The sequence below is a fragment of the Orbicella franksi genome, chromosome 10, assembly GCF_964199315.1.
Source record: "Orbicella franksi chromosome 10, jaOrbFran1.1, whole genome shotgun sequence".
In the NCBI taxonomy this organism is placed as follows: Eukaryota; Metazoa; Cnidaria; class Anthozoa; order Scleractinia; family Merulinidae; genus Orbicella; species Orbicella franksi.
Window position 1 is genome coordinate 20,966,780 of NC_138154.1, and position 17,841 is coordinate 20,984,620.

General features: G+C 38.5%; 1 protein-coding gene and 3 pseudogenes across 2 annotated transcripts; all 4 read left to right on the forward strand.

Annotated features, from left to right (window-relative positions):
* Positions 1-135: 135 nt before the first annotated feature.
* Positions 136-814, forward strand: LOC145499401 (bone morphogenetic protein 2-A-like; annotated as a pseudogene).
* Positions 815-4,932: 4,118 nt separating this feature from the next.
* Positions 4,933-17,334, forward strand: LOC145501738 (derriere protein-like; annotated as a pseudogene). The gene is made up of 2 exons (XR_014051260.1): positions 4,933-4,971; positions 16,399-17,334. The product of XR_014051260.1 is annotated as a derriere protein-like (transcript).
* LOC145499709 (derriere protein-like) lies at positions 5,391-5,906 on the forward strand. Its single transcript, XM_081479235.1, has one exon. It carries the CDS (start codon positions 5,391-5,393, stop codon positions 5,904-5,906), a length of 516 nt encoding a protein of 171 aa, XP_081335361.1.
* LOC145499445 (growth/differentiation factor 3-like) lies at positions 12,760-13,329 on the forward strand (annotated as a pseudogene).
* Positions 17,335-17,841: the final 507 nt, after the last annotated feature.

Sequence of the window (17,841 nt, forward strand, 5' to 3'; positions counted from 1 at the left end):
GGTCGCGTGCAATATATTTCAGCACGTGACATATTTTGACATTCAATTCCCACTGGAGGGAGGAATAGTTTATCTGTTTTTATCTGTTTTAGAGCCCCGTAACTAAATTCGATTGAGATCAGATTATTTAACATATGCACAGTTAGTTTGGCTCTCAAATTATTACGGATTAGAAAGGGTCCGTGTTATATAAAGAGAGCACGATTGTTTTTAAAGCAGTTTAGTTGTGATATTGGAAGAATCAACTTAGTCGTTGCCATCAGAGAAACTTGTCGTGAACATCATGACGATGCTGTATCTGCTTCTGTCGCTTTTCGCGTCCAGCTCCTCCTGGTGACTCCATTTGTGATCGAGAAAGAACAAGTAGAGAACAGAAAAGAACCTCCGTTCTTGGAAGTGAACAAGACAATATCAGAGTCCCCTGACCCAAAGACCACTGAGGCACCATGGACAAACGTCAAATTTCCTTTAGTAGAGGCTGAACACGATGTTGATAGCTGCCGAAAAGTTGGCATGTACGTCAGCTTCGCGGAGCTTGCTCTTTCTGATGAGATCATCACATCGAATCACACCTTGGGGCTTCGATGCCTTTCAGTGCAAAGGCAAATGTTCCTCAACACAACGGAAGAAGTTTCCCAATCGCTCGGCAATCATGGCCTTGCTAGAGAAAAAGAAAGGCACTGAAATTGATGACGAAGCATGCTGTGTCCCAACCAAAATGGCGCCGATATCAGCCCTGGCTTTAGAAAAGAATGGACACATCGTACTGAAAAAGTTTGATGACATTGTCGTCGAAGAATGTGGATGTGAGTAAAAGTTCCCACGTTTAATCAATTTGTGGCAAAAGTAAAATCCCAAGCAATGATAGACACTATTATGATATGGATTTTCATGTCATCTCAAGGAAAAGCGGACTCTTGGCGTTTTTTGTAACTTTCTCTTATTTGGAGTCAATCTTTAAGAATTAGCTTGCAGTGTTCACGGTGAAAAATATTTTAGCGAAAATTTGAACGAGTTTTTAGTCAATTTTTCAAACAACGTTTCGATAAAATTATTAGGTCGATTAATTGGTACTGAAAATGTATATGTGATACGTAAAACTACTGGAAATTCATCTGACAAAGCTTGATAGAAGCAAACGTATAGTCGTGCATTTAATCCTGTAGTATCAGAATATTTAACACTGTAGTAAGGCTTTTTGATAAAATAAAATAAAAGAGGGATTTACCACGAGATATGCTTTTGTGATAATACTTCGCACACGAAACGCATTTCATGTGGTTAGAAATAACTTAAGTGTGACAAACTTTGCATTAGCAATAGCAATCAATTTATACATGTAGTTGCAAGAGAGACAGACACATGACTTCTGTGATGTTTACCATGAGTTTTTCCTCCATCCGAGTCAATCCTGAGAAACTTAACCTATGTTCACCCAGTTTTATGGTTTGAAGATGTGGAAACTTCTTTAAATTTATGCCACCTTTCCAATGATTTCACTTATTCCTGTACACCTCTGTCTATCTTTAAACAAAACGTGCGAGAGATAATGTGTTATTTCAGCCCCACAGCTCGATTTTCTGCTAAAATATGAAGCATAAACAATTGTCGTGTCTTTCGATCAATCCAGATAAATTTCAACTTCAACCAAAATGATAGCACTGTGCGTTTGCTTACATAAATCGTGCCCAGGCTGGAGAAGGCAATCCATCGCTTGCGGGTAAGATGAACCAACTCAGTGCACTGTGATTTGCAATCCAAACGGGCGGGTGGAACTATCTTGCCCGCTCGGTTTTACCCGCTTTTTCACGCGAGTAAAAGAGTGTTTCTTGTGCCACATTATTAATCCTTAATCGACCAAGTTCCTCCTCATCAGAACCAATTATTTATTTATTAATTTGCTACACCATGTAAAACAGCTATATAAAAAACAGATACAATAACAAAATTTTTCGATAGGGCGAGGAGAAGTCCAAAATCCCACAAAAGCAACATCAGTCACTGAGTGAAGATGGCTGGATATTGGACTCGTTCATTTTTTTTTTCTCTCGTGTTTCTGGACCTCCACTGCTTCTCAGTCCATAATCACCTACAAAAGAGTGTTACGTCATTTTAACCCAAGGTTTCGTCAATATTCTATATTGATTTTACTACTCAGGCAAGAACAACAACGAATGTGTATTAACTTCGGCCAATCCTGACTCCGGTTAATGCATAGTATTATTTTGAACACAATCTTATTGAAAGAAGCATTAAAATATCTGCAAAAACGTCAGAAAAAAATTCTTAAACTGGTCTTCATTAAAAACTTTTTACTTCTACGTTTTAACGTCACCTCAAGTAATAATCAGCCAAAGTCTAAAACATCTGTAAGATAAAACCCTCATCGACATTCAGTTGTATGTTAATGCAGTTCTTAGTTCGGGAGACATTGTGATGGCAAAGAGGTCAACGTGTTTCTTAAATACCATTACGATTTTTAATTTCTTCTGAGGCATTGGATGACTTAAAATTAACGAGTTGTTTTCCATTCATTTCTGCCTTCTTGAAATTGTCCAGGAGGTAACAAATGTAGGGGAAAGATTTTTTTACTCGACATTTGCCTCCCGGACAGATCCACATCTGACGATTGACATGACTTAGTTTATTTATTGTCCTTGACTTTCTGACCAACGCCAACGATGTAGCGGCCAACTACGCTGGGCCAGGCCAATAACTCGTATTCATTCAGGTTAACACACATTTAATTTATGCAACTGAAACATCTGAACATTTGAAAGGTCTGAAAGATTCGCTGCAACAAGAAAACGATACGCTAGCTTTCAACTTTGTCTACAATATAGAAATACGAGCAAAAGAACCAAGCGAAAGCCATACTTACAAGTTATTGTGCCTACATTCCTATGATTGCAGTACAAACCTAGAAATCCGTACGCTCACACAGCGAGAAAATAAAAAACTACCTACATATTCTTGGTCAGCGGTAATGACTACTTCATGTAGCAAATATGAAATGAAACTTACAAACGGAGAGAACTGCTGGCAAAGTTAGCGATTTGGTTTGGCAGGTGCAACAGATAAAGAGACTAATCAAATAAAAAAATCTAAATTAGGTAGCCTGAGTGACTTATTGTTTCACTAAAAAGGTTTCTAAGGTCAATGGGCTTCAATTACTTGGTAAACCTTTCTGACATGGGACTGTTGCCTTCTGCACTAAAGAGTAAAAACATTCCCGCGAGTTTGACGGCAAGTTTAGATGAACAGAGAGAAAAGCCTCCACAACCGACCCTGTCAAAATTTGAAGGCGGGCTAAGTGAGAATCTTAAGCAGTTTATGAGGTTAAAATGTCAAATTTCTTAAAGTTCCCAAACAAAACAGTACCAAGAGAGGGTTCTCAAAGTTAAGTTTTAAAGTTTTTGTTAATTCTTTTTTTTCCCCTAAATTTCGGTAAAAGGAATAAAACAGAAGAATAGTGTATACTCTTTATTTTTTATAAGAATATGTTTTACAAGAATATCGAATATTTTAAGAATAAACCAGAGACTGAGATTTTGAAAATTTCTAAATAGAATACAATTATATGTTTTTAATTAAACCGTATAAAATCCTTCCTTCTCTAAACGGCAAAACTAGCCAAAAAGCAACAAAAACAGCACCAACCGTATATTCGATGCTTTGATGCCTTCAGGCTCTAAAGTTACTCTAATACCATCCAGACACTAAATACATTCGAAAACAGAAATGTCATACGTAGTATTCGTCTAAGAATAATCACAAGAATATTTTTAGCCCAAAATCGGCATAACAGTAAAAATACTCAGCCTCGATCGGAAAAACAATATTCTTATAAAAAACAAAGAGTGCACCGTTTTAAATTCTAGTGATTTCATACTGAACGTTGCTGCATTTGGCCGATTTTGACACTACGACCGTTCAGTGATCGCAGTGAAGTATGATCTCGTGATGGATTCTTAATTATCACAATTTTCAACGCTTCATAAAAACCATCGGTTGGAGGAAATAAGAGCCTGAAACAGTTTTCTGCCCCATGACGTATAAGGCCCCCCAAGAGAGTTTGGGCCCCGCGCACTAAGCGTAATCCTGTCCGATTCAATCAATACATTACATGCCGACGGCTTCAAAAGGATGCAAACACGATTTTGACGATTAGTACAGTGTGAGAATAACATTTTATCTAACCATTCGCTTTTCCAAATATATTTATCTTTTGCGGGTTCAGAAAAGGTCACCTGAAGAAAATAACAGTTATATTTTTGATCCTAAAATAAGAAAAGATGCTTCTTCGCTTACCTTGATGTTTTAAATTCTTACATTTAAAGGACTGTTTTCGCAAACGGTTGAGTCAAGCATTTGAATTAAGGAATAAACAAATAAATACTTTCGGCAATAATTATAAAGAATATAAAAACAGACAACATCAAGTTACGAAGTCGCAAAAACGATGAAGTCGGGAAAAACACGCTCGATTTCCCAAGTCATAATGGCGTCGCACATGTGATGTAGACAATTTCTCCGGCTTCATACCGTAATTTTCTACATTTCAGCTCTGATTGATTTGGCGCGGTTAAATCAATAAACGGCCACTTAGATGAATTTCATTAACTTTAATACCGGAATGACATGACTGGACTGCTTCTGATAGGAAAAAGATCGACCCATATCTACATGTACGCTGCAGTATTTTGGAAAGACCCATACAAAAACACTGACTCGCCGTTAACTTCTCTCACTCATCTTGTATGACTTCCTTTCTGGCAGTATAAAGACATTGTTGACATGTTTGATTGTTTTCGTTGGTCCCATTTCAAAGGTTGAATGTGCGTAATGTAATCATCTCTGTTAGGGATCCAAGAAGATTCATTCACTTGTCATGTCAGAAGAAGGAATAGTCCGGAATGAATCGCCGAGGGGGCATAGAATGATAATTATAAGTTGCTTTATAAAAGTTCTGTTTACAAACTTTTTCTTTAACGTTACTTACATAAAGAAACATCAGGTCAAGCAATGGCGGCTAGTGGGTGGGGAGACTACATGAACGGCAAATTACACGAATGAAACAAAGTTGAGAGCTTGCTTGGTCGCGTGCAATATATTTCAACACAGGACATATTTTGCCATTCAATTTTCACTGGAGGCAGGAATAGTTCAAAAATAGTTTATCTCAAGTCTTAGACCCCCCTAACTAAATTCGATTGAGATCAGATTATCTAACATATGCAGAATTAGCTTGGCGCTCAAACTATTTAAGATAAGATCTGATCAGTGCTATATAAAGAGGGTAAGATTGTCTATAAAGCATTTAAGTTGTGATATTGGAAGAATCAACTTAGTCGTCGCCATCAGAGAAACCTATCGTGAACATCACGACGATGCTGTATCTGTTTCTGTCGCTTTTTGTCTCCCAGCTCCTCCTGGTGACTCCATTTGTGATCGAGCAAGAACAAGTTGAGAACAGAGAAGAACCTCCGTCCTTGGAAGTGAGCAAGACCATATCAGAGTCCCCTGACCCAAAGACCACTGAGGCACCATGGACAGACGTCGAATTTCCTTTAGAAGAGGCTGAACACGATTTTGGTACCTGCCGAAAAGTTGGCATGTACGTCAGCTTCGCGGAGCTCGGTCTTTCTAATGAGATCATCGCACCTGACGGTTTCAATGCCTATCAGTGTAAAGGCAAGTGTTCCTTAACACAGCAGAAAAAGTTTCCCAATCGCTCGGCACTCATGGGCTTGCTAGAGAAAAAGAAAGGCATTGAAATTGATGACGAGGCATGCTGTGTCCCAACCAAACTATCGCCGATATCAGTTATCGTTTATGAAAGAAATGGACACATCGTACTGAGGAAGTTTGATGACATGGTCGTTGAAGAATGTGGATGTGAGTAGAAGTCCCCGGATTTGATCCATTTGTGGCAGTAGTAAATCCTAAGATGGAGATATTAGTTTAAATGATAAACACTATTAAAATGTGAAATCTCGTGTAATCTCAAGGAAAAGAATCTTAGAGTTTTTTTGTAACTTTCCTTTATTTCAAGTCAACCTTTAAGAATTAGTTTACACTGCCCAGAGTGTAAAGTACTTTTGCCAAAATTTCAACAATTTCACAGTCTACTTTTGGGATAACGTTTGCATGAAATGATTCGAGCTGAAAATGTTGATGTGATGAAGTAACACTACTAGACATTTAACATTTGGCATAGCTTGATCGAAGCAAAGTCATGCTATTATTGCCGTAGTATCAGATTATTTCACAATGTAGTAAGGCTTTTAATCAAATATAAGAGGGGTTTGCCACGGAATATTTTTTGTGAATTTCACACAGGAAGCCCTGTTTTAGGTGGTTATAAATGACTAATACACTTTCAGTGATTGCTAATAGCAATCAATCATATAGAAGAAAAACGATATAAGTCGGCCAACGAGACCGTCTTCTTTTGAAAAAATAATTCCAGAGGAAAGCCTCATTAATTGCTAACTGTGCGGTTTCGAAATCTGGATTGAATATCATGGCTCTGTGGTCGTATTAAGAAAAAAGGACGATATCCACGCCATGCCATTCTTACGCTCAGTGTCGTGTCATCTTAAAACGTTAAATTCTCCAACCAAGCTATTGTTATTGTCATCACGAGCCAGAGCTAACCGGAAGCTCAAAAATTCACCAGGTCCGGTTGCTATGGGGTGACGTCATTTATCTGTTAGGTTGCTGTCATCGCGAGACTTTTGCGGTTCTATTGTGGTTAGCGATAATTGCTTTCAGTGAGGGTAATTGTGTACAAAAGTAACCTGGTTATTTTCAGATATGATCTGGCCACATAATTGATATTTTATTGTAAATTTTCATAACGCGGGAATATTGCGCGGTCATATATAAAAAAGACTTCGACTTCGAATGAACCCGTCATCGGTCGTTGAAAACAGACAGCAAACGAGATTTGCCTCTGAGTTAGAAGATATGGTGTCCCTCTGACGCATTTGTGCGAAATTGAGCCAGTTTCCAATCGAATTTGCCTCGAGGAGTTAAAGAAGGCGCGTGGGTTTTCTTTTCACGGGAAGGGAAACAAAGGAGCTGCCCTGACTATTCATTTGGATTGGTTTTCGCTTAAACCATAAAACAGTTGTTGAAAACCAAACGAAGCCGCCAGCCACGATTGATTTATACATGAATTCATTCACCCAAGAACGACGGAGAGACCCAGAAAGTGTCTTCAGCTTGCGCTGCCCGTGACCAACCTCCTAGAGCATCGAATCAAGACAACGGCTTCAAAACTCAACAAGCCAATCGCACCAAGTTAAGTCTTCCGATTAATATGTTATTTATGTCATAACTTACACGCATTGTCATGCTTTTAGATTGTATGGGGACTAGATAGCTACTAAAATGTTAAATCACTATTTTCATTCGTGGGTTAGACCCTAGACTGAAGTCCATGGTACACCGGTTTTCTGAAAGACGAATCCAGATATATAGTAAAATGACCATATAGCCACATATTATAAATCCGCTCTGTTTTGCCCACGCAGACGTCCTCGCAGTATTTCTACGTTACCGAGTGCTACAGGATATTTTACAAAAACCACATTATTTTTTAGTAATGCGTGACGCTATAGGAAACAAAAACAGCAACAAAATCGTCATTTTTCCGCCGTGCGTGACATTATAGGAACATGTTACATATCCTTTTCTGGTTCACCCAGGCTAAAGTCTGTGCAATACAGTTGCTGAGTGCTTCGGGATATGTAACAAAATCGTGATAGTGATTTTTCCGTCGTGCGTAACATTATAGGAACATGTTACATATCCTTTCTGGTTCATCCAGGCTGAAGTCCATGCAATACAGTTGCTGAGTGCTTCGGGATATGTAACAAAATTGTCCTAGTTATTTATCCGTCGTGCGTGACATTGTAGGAACATGTTACATATCCTTTTCTGGTTCACCCAGGCTGAAGTCCATGCAATACAGTTGCTGAGTGCTTCGGAATATGTAACAGAATCGTGATAGTGATTTTTCCGTCGTGCTGTTTCCAGAATCGCTTGGCATTTCTCGTTAACAATTAGATTATATACTCGACATTTCTATCGCTCTTGAGAGCTTTGAGATAATTTCCTGACTGCCCACAACATTAACTGATTTTCAAAGTGTCGGTGCACACGATCTTCGAATTCGACTACTAGAAATTCAGATTATTTTTGGAATCGCTAAGCAACAAACATGTACTAGTATACAGAGAATACCCTAAACAGGTTTGAATCAGGCTTTCCGTGGAAAATCTGAGAACATTTCTGACTCTCGGGTATTTCTGGGCTGCCGGGCATAGTCATTTCGCTTACTGATTGACAGTGATAACTGAGATTAGCGAAAACGTTTCATCTATACGTGCTCCGTAGCTTTACAAGAGTAAGAAATGTATCAAAGCGTCTAAGTTTTTTAAAAACTGGCGGTTGCGCCCCAACCTAGAAAACACACTGTTTCAACGTTATTTTTTCTTTTAAGCCAAATTCTTCACGTCAGTCGCGCGATTTCCCGAATCCCCGAAATGTTTTGTATCTTTCTGACACCATGGAATTGTGCTACAGTAAATATAATTACACACTTTAGGATTACGACACATTCGTGCAAAACTTGACGCGTCGATCACCGACAGGGATATGATTACACTGGAATGTTGTAAGCCACTGGATATCCCGTGGAGATGTAGGACTAAAAGTTCTACATCTCCACGGGATCCCAGGTAGGAAAAATTGCTAAGGAATTTCAGACAAGAGTAAATTTCTATCCTGAGAAACTTGACCTATGTTCACGCAGTTTAATGTTTTGGAGACGAGAAAACTTCTTTAAATTTATGCCACCTTTGCGAAGATGTGGCCTATTCCCGGTATAACTCTGTCTATCCTAAGAGGGTCCACAATAGGGTTCTCAGATCCCGCTATCCCGCCCATTTTTTCCTGTTAATCCCACCGTCCCGCCCTTTTTGGCCTGGAAATCCCGATCCCGCCTGCTTTCCAAGGATGTTTCTGCGTTAATTATTAATTTTTTAAATTAATAATTTATTTAATTATTGACATAAACCTTTTAAAACAAGATATTGCATAGAAGATCACAAAAGAATTCTATGGGTAGCAGATAAGTAAGCACAAATGATTATAATGTTTCTTTCTGTAAACGGTTTACTGTTTTGTTCCCTTTTGTCCACGTATCAGTGAAAGAAAAAGATATTTCATTCCCATATTCAAGAGATGGCCCGTAAACACACTTGACAGTTTCTTTCAAACCTTTCAGCGTCTTCACTTCACTTGAAATCTGGGCTCAGAACTTTTCTTTCCGAATGAAGGCATTCCTGCTCGCACATCCTTTTCGTATTAAATATGGTCTAATATATGGTGACGCAATTCGTAATGTCGCATACTTCATTCGGTAAATCACTATCACCGCCATCCGCCGTGGCCATCCTGGCCAAAACAAGCCAAGCGCTTTGGAAAAGGTTGAAAGACCAGAAAAACTAGAAAGGATCGGAAGGTCAAGGTTACAGACGCAAGCGTCGAAAATGTCGGAAATGGACAATACGTTTGACAGAACCTGACAGGGTACAGAGCGGTTGCTATTCATTACTTGAAACCTGACACAGCTATACGGTTCGTTTCTGCCAGCTTGTGGTTTTTGCGCTGGTCAATAACAATTTATGAGATCACGTAAGAATTGAAATCCCGTATCCCGCTCTGTTCCCCTTGCAAATCCCGCATCCAACCCCATAAAAACTCGAAATCCCGCTCCCGCTCGTAATTGTAATTCCCGCTTCCCGCCCCTGTTTTCAGCTCAAATCCCAAATATCACGGCGAAAAAAAGCTAAATCCCGCATCCCGCCAAACCTATTGGGAACCCTCTCCTAAAACAAACCATGCAAAAGATAATCCAGTATTTCAGCCCCACAGCTCGATTTTCGGCTAAAACTGAGCAGGTGGTAAAAAGAAATTGTCATGTATTTCGATCACTCCAGATAAATTTCAGCTTCCACCAAAATGATAGTACTGTGCTAATGCTTATATTACATAAATCATGACCAGGTTGGTAAAAGGTGAGCTATCGCTTGCGGGCAAGATGAACCGAATCCTGCACTGTGATTTGCAATGCAAGCGTGGAAGATGGAACTCTCTTACCCGCTCGGGATTACCCACTTTTTCTCGCGAGTAAAAAGGTGAAAAGGCAAAGAAGTCAACGTGTTTCTTCAATACCATTACGTTTTTTTTTTTTAATCTCTTCTGAGGCATTAGATGACTTAATAATTAACGAGTTGTTTTCCATACATTTCTGCCTTCTTGAAATTGTCCGGGAGGTAACAAATGTAGAGGGAAAATTTTTTTACTCGACGTTTGCCTCCCGGACAGATCCACATCTGGCGATTGACATGACTTATAGTTTATTTATTGGCCTTGACTTTCTAACCAACGCCAACGAAGAGAACTGCTGGCAAAGTTAGCGATTTGGTTTGGCACGTGCAGTAACACCCAGCAGATAAAGAGACTAATCAAATATAAAAAAATCTAAATTAGGTAGCCTGCGTGACTTATTGTTTCACTGAAATTGTTTCTAAGGTCAATGGGCTTCAATTACTTGGTAAACCTTTCTAACATGGGACTGTTGCTTTCTGCACTAAAGAGTAAAAACATTCCTGCGAGTTTGACGGCAAGTTTAGATGAACAGTGAGAAAAGCCTTCACAACCGACCCTGTCAAAATTTGAAGGCGGGTTAAGTGAGGATCTTTAGCAGTTTATGAGGTTAAAATGTCAACCTTCTTAAAGTTCCCAAACAAAATTAACAGTACCAACAGAGGGTTCTTAAATTTAAGTTTTAACTTTAATTATTTTATTTTTCTAAATTTCGGTAAAAGGAATAAAACAGAAGAATGACGTATACTCTTTACTTTTTATAAGAATATGTTTTACAAGAATATCGAATATTTTAAGAACAAACCCGAGGCTGAGATTTTGAAAATTCCTACATAGAATACAATTGTATGTTTTTAATTAAACCGTATAAAAGCCTTCCTTCTCTAAACGGCAAAACTAGCCAAAAAGCAACAAAAACAGCGCCAACCGTATATTCAATGCTTTGATGCCTGTGGGCTGGCTCCAAAATGACTCTAATACCATCCAGACACTAAATACATTCGAAAACAGAAATGTCATACGCAGTAATCTAAGAATAATCACAAGAATATTTTTAGCCCAAAATCGGCATAAAAGTAAGAATATTCAGCCTCGATCGGAAAAACAATATTCTTGTAAAAAAACAAAGAGTTCACCGTTTTAAATTCTAGTGATTTCATTCTGAACGTTGCTGCATTTGGCCGATTTTGACACTACAACCGTTCAGTGATCGCAGTGAAGTATGATCTCGTGAAAGTATGGATTCTTAATTATCACAATTTTCAACGCTTCATAAAAACCATGGTTGGAGGAAATAAGAGCCTGAAACAGTTTTCTGCCCCATGACGTTTAACGCCCCCTAAGAGAGTTTGGGCCCCGCGCACTAAGCGTAATCCTGTCCGATTCAATCAATACATTACATGCCGACGGCTTCAAAAGGATGCAAACACGATTTTGACGATTAGTGCAGTGTGAGAATAACCATTCGCTTTTCCAAATAAATTAATCTTTTGCGGGTTCAGAAAAGGTCACCTGAAGAAAATAACAGTTATATTTTTGATCCTAAAATAAGAAAAGATGCTTCTTCGCTTACCTTGATGTTTTAAATTCTTACATTTAAAGGACTGTTTTCGCAAACGGTTGAGTCAAGCATTTGAATTAAGCAATAAAAAAATTAATGCTTTCGGAAATAATTATAAAGAATATAAAAACAGACAACATCAAGTTACGAAGTCGCAAAAACGATGAAGTCGGGAAAAACACGCTCGATTTCCCAAGTCATAATGGCGTCGCACATGTGATGTAGACAATTTCTCCGGCTTCATACCGTAATTTTCTACATTTCAGCTCTGACTGATTTGGCGCGGTTAAATCAATAAACGGCCGCTTAGATGAATTTCACTAACTTTTATACCGGAATGACATGATTGGACCGCCGTCATAGGAAAAAGATCGACCCATATCTACATGTACAATGCAGTATTTTGGTAAGACCCATTCAAAAACACTGACTCGCCGTTAATTTCTGTCACTCATCTTGTATGACTTCCTTTCTGGCAATATAAAGACATTGTTAATATGTTTAATTGTTTTCGTTGGTCCCATTTGAAAGGTCGAATGTCCGTAATGTAATCATCTCTGCTAGGGATCCAACAAGATTCATTCTCTTGTCATGCCAGAAGAAGGAATAGTCAGGAATGAATCGCTGAGGGGGCATAGAATGATAATTCAATGAAGTTGCTTTATAAAAGTTCTGTTTACAAACTTTTACTTTAACGTTACTCTCATAAAGAAAAAACAGGTCAAGCGTTAGCGGCTAGTGGGTGAAGAGAGTACAAGAAAGGCAAATTGCGCAAATGAAACTAAGTCGAGAGCTTGCTTGGTCGCGTGCAATATCTTTCAACACGTGACATATTTTGCCATTCAATATTCACTGGAGGCAGGAATAGTTCAAAAATAGTTTATCTGTCTTAGACCCCCTTAACTAACTTCGATTGAGATATTATGTGACATAGGCAGAATTAGTTTGGCACTCAAATTATTAAGGATTAGAATTGGTCCGTGCTATATAAAGAGGCCAAGATTGTCTATAAAGCATTTAAGTTGTAACATTGAAAGAACCAACTTAGTCGTCGCCATCAGAGAAACCTATCGTGAACATCACGACGATGCTATATCTGTTTCTCTCGCTTTTTGTCTCCCACCTCCTCCTGGTGACTCCATTTGTGATCGAACAAGAACAAGTAGAGAAAAGAGAAGAACCTCCGTCCCTGCAAGTGAACAAGACCATATCAGAGTCCCCTGACCCAAAGACCACTGAGGCACCATGGACAAACCATGGTACCTGCCGAAAAGTTGGCATGTACGTCAGCTTCGCGGAGCTCGGTCTTTCTAATGAGATCATCGCACCTGACGGTTTCAATGCCTATCAGTGTAAAGGCAAGTGTTCCTCAACACAGCAGAAAAAAATTTCCCAATCGGTCGGCAATTATGGCCTTGCTAGAGAAAAAGAAAGGTATTGAAGGTGATGACGAGGCATGCTGTGTCCCAACCAAACTATCGCCGATATCAGTTTTCGTTTATGAAAGGAATGGACACATCGTATTGAGGAAGTTTGATGACATGGTCGTTGAAGAATGTGGATGTGGTAGAAGTCCCCGCATTTGATCCATTTGTGGCAGAAGTAAATCCTAAGATGGACACAATAGTTTAAATGATAAACACTATTAAAATGTGAAATCTCGCGTGATCTCAAGGAAAAGAATTTTGGAGTTTTTTCGTAGCTTTCCTTTATTTCAAGTCAACCTTTAAGAATTAGTTTACACTGCTCAGAGGTGTAAAGTACTTTAGCGAAAATTTCAACGATTTTCACAGTCTACCTTTGGGATAACGCTTGCATGACATGAGTTGAACTGAAAATGTTGATGTGATGAAGTAGCACTACTAGACATTTAACATTTGGCATATAGCTTGATCGAAGCAAAGTCATGCCATTATTGCCGAAGTATCAGATTATTTCGCAACGTAGTAAGGCTTTTAATAAAATAAAAAGAGGGGTTTGCCACGGAATATTTTTTTGTGAATTTGACACAGGAACCCCTTGTTTAGGTGGTTATAAATGACTAATACACTTTCAGTGATTGTTAATAGCAATCAATTTATAGAAGAAAAACGATATAAGTCGGCCAACGAGACCGTCTTCTTTTGAAAAAATAATTTCAGAGGAAAGCCTCATTAATTGCTAACTGTGCGGTTTCGAAATCTGGACTGAATATCATGGCTCTGTGGTCGTATTAAGAAAAAAGGACGATACTCATACCATGCCGTTCAGTGTCGTGTCATCTTAAAACGTTAAATTCTCCAACCAAGCTATTGTTGTTGTACCTTCTACACGTCGGAAAAATTGCTAAGGAATTTCAGACAAAAGTAAATTTCTATCCTGAGAAACTTAACCTATGTTCACACAGTTTAATGTTTAGGAGACGAGAAGACTTCTTTAAATTTATGCCACCTTTGCGAAGATGTGGCCTATTCCCGGTATTTCTCTGTCTATCCTAAAACAAACCATGCAAGAGATAATCCCGTATTTCAGCCCCACAGCTCGATCTTCGGCTAAAAGCAGGTAATTTAAAAAAAATTGTCATGTGTTTCGATCACTCCAGATAAATTTCAGCTTCCACCAAAATGATAGTACTGTGCTAACGCTTATATTACATAAATCATGACCAGGCTGGTAAAAGGCGATCTATCGCTTGCGGGCAAGATGAACCGAATCCTGCACTGTGATTTGCAATGCAAGCGTGGAAGATGGAACTCTCTTACCCGCTCAGGATTACCCACTTTTTCTCGCGAGTAAAAAGGTGAAAAGGCAAAGAAGTCAACGTGTTTCTTAAATGCCACTACGTTTTTTTAATCTCTTCTGAGGCATTAGATGACTTAATAATTAACGAGTTGTTTTCCATACATTTCTGCTTTCTTGAAATTGTCCGGGAGGTAACAAATGTACAGGAAAGATTTTTTTACTCGAAGTTTGCCTCCCGGACAGATCCACATCTGGCGATTGACATGACTTATAGTTTATTTATTGTCCTTGACTTTGTGACCAACGCCAACGAAGAGAACTGCTGGCAAAGTTAGCGATTTGGTTTGACGCGTGCAGTAACACCCAGCAGATAAAGAGACTAATCAAATAAAAAAAAATCTAAATTAGGTAGCCTGAGTGACTTATTGTTTTACTGAAATTGTTTCTAAGGTCAATGGGCTCCAATTACTTGGTAAGCCTTTCTAACATGGGACTGTTGCTTTCTGCACTAAAGAGTAAAAACATTCCTGCGAGTTTGACGGCAAGCTTAGATGAACAGTGAGAAAAGCCTCCACAACCGACCCTGTCAAAATTTGAAAGAGGGTTAGGTAAGGATCATTAGGCAGTTTATGGGGTAAAAGTCTCAAATTTCTTAAAGTTCCCAAACAAAACAGTAGCAACAGAGGGTTCTTAGAGTTACGTTTTAACGTTTCTGTTAATTCTTTTCTTTTAAATTTCGGTAAAAGGGATAACACAGACGAATGGACCACACTCTATATCTTTTCTAAGAATATGTTTAACAAGAATATCGAAAATTCTAAGAATAAACCCGACGCTGAGATTTTGAAAATTTTAAATACAACACAATTATATGTTTTTAATTAAACCGTAAAAATCCTTCCTTCTCCAAACGGCAAAACTAGCCAAAAAGCAACAAAAACAGCACCAACCGTATATTCAATGCTTTGATGCTTGTGGGCTGGCTCCAAAATTATTCTAATACCATCCAGACACTAAAATAATACATTCAAAAACAGAAATGTCATACGCAGTAATCTAAGAATAATCACAAGAATATTTTCAGCCTAAAATCGGCATAATAATAAGAAAATTCAGCTTCGGTCGGAAAAACAATATTCTTGTAAAAAATAAAGAGTGCATGCACCGTTTTAAATTCTAGTGATTTCATTCTGAACGTTGCTGCATTTGGCCGATTTTGACACTACGACCGTTCAGTGATCTCGTGAAAGTATGGATTGTCATCACAATTTTCAACACTTGATAAAAAACGTGGGTTGCAGGAAATAAGAGCCTGAAACAGTTTTCTGCCCCATGAAGTATAAGGCCCCCCTAAGAGAGTTTGGCCCCTGCGCACTAAGCGTATTCCTTTCCGATTCAATCAGTGCATTACATGCCTGCGGCTTCAAAAGGCTGCAAACACCATTTTGACGATTAGTACAGTGAGAGAATAACATTTCACCACACCATTCGCTTTTCCAAATAGATTTATCTTTTGGTTCAGAAAAGGTCACCTGAAGAAAATAATAGTGATATTTTTCATCCTAACATAAAAAAAGATAGTGCTTCTTCGCTTACGTTATGTTTTAAACTCTTACACCTAACGTCAAGCATTTGAATTAAGCGATAAACAAATAAATACTTCTGCAGCATTTTGGTAAGACCCATAGAAAAACACTGACTCGCCGTTAACTTCTCTCACTCATCTTCTATGACTTCCTTTCTGGCAGTATAAAGACATTGTTAATATGTTTGATTGTTTTCGTTGGTCCCATTTGAAAGGTCGAATGTCCGTAATGTAATCATCTCTGCTAGGGATCCAACAAGATTCATTCTCTTGTCATGCCAGAAAAAGGAATGGTCAGAAATGAATCGCTGAGGGGGCATTGAATGATGATTAAGTTGCCTTACAAAAGTTCTGTTTACAAACTTTTACTTTAACGTTACTTACATAAAGAAACATCAGGTCAAGCATCGGCGCCTAGTGGCTGAGGAGACTACATGAACGGCAAATTACACAAATGAAACAAAGTTGAGAGCTTGGTTGGTCGCGTGCAACATACTGCAACACATGACATATCTTGACATTCAATTTCCACTGGAGGAAGGAATAGTTCAAAAATAGTTTATCTCAAGTCTTAAACCCCCGTAACTAAATTCGACTGAGATCAGATTATCTAACATATGCAGAATTAGTTTGGCGCTCAAACTATTTAAGATAAGATCTGATCCGTGCTATATAAAGAGGGTAAGATTGTCTATAAAGCATTCTAGTTGTGATATTGGAAGAATCAACTTAGTAGTCGCTATCAGAGAAACTTGTCGTGAGCATTATGACGATGCTGTATCGTTTCTGTCGCTTTTCGCCTCCCAGCTCCTCCTGGTGACTCCATTTGTGATCGAGCAAAAATAAGTAGAGAACAGAGAAGAACCGCCGTTCTTGGAAGTGAACAAGACCGTATCAGAGTCCCTTGATCCAAAGACACAAGATCTAGAGGCACCTTGGACAGACGTCGAATTTCATTTAGTAGAGGCAGAACACGATGTTGATACCTGCCGAAAAGTTGGCATGTACGTCAGCTTCGCGGATATTGGTCTTTCTGACAAGATCATCGCACCTGACGGCAAAGTGCAAAGGCAAATGTTCGTCAACACAGCAGAAAAAGTTTCCCAATCGCTCGGCAATCATGGTCTTGCTAAAGCAAAAGAAAGGCATTGAAATTAATGACGAGGCATGCTGTGTCTCAACCAAACTGGCGCCGATATCAGCTCTCGTTTTTGAAAAGAATGGACACACCGTACTGAAGAAGTTTGATGATATGGTCGTCGAAAAATGTGGATGTGAGTACTGAGAAGTCCCCGCATTTGATCCATTTGTGGCAAAAGCAAAATCCCGAGTAATGATAGACACTATTGTAATATGAATTCTCGTGTGATCTCAAGGAAAAGCGGACTATTTAGAGTCAATCTTTTAGAATAAGCTTGCAGTGTTTACGGTGAAAAGCATTTTAGCGAAAATTTCAACAATTTTGTCACTCCATTTTAGAATAAAGTTACGATGAAAAGATTAGGTCGTTTAGTACTGAAAATGTTGATGTGATACGCAATTAAAACTACTAGGAATTCATCTGACAAACTGCTTGATTAAAGCAAATGTACAGTCGTACATTTATTGCTGTAGTATCAGATTATTTCACATTTTATTGTAAGGTTTTTTAATAAAATAAAAGAGCGATTTTTCACGAGATATTTATTTTGTGATACCATTTCAAACAAGAAACGCATTTCATATGGTTAGAAATTAGTACAGTGTAATACACTTTGCACAGGCAATCATGAGTAATTAATTCATACATGTA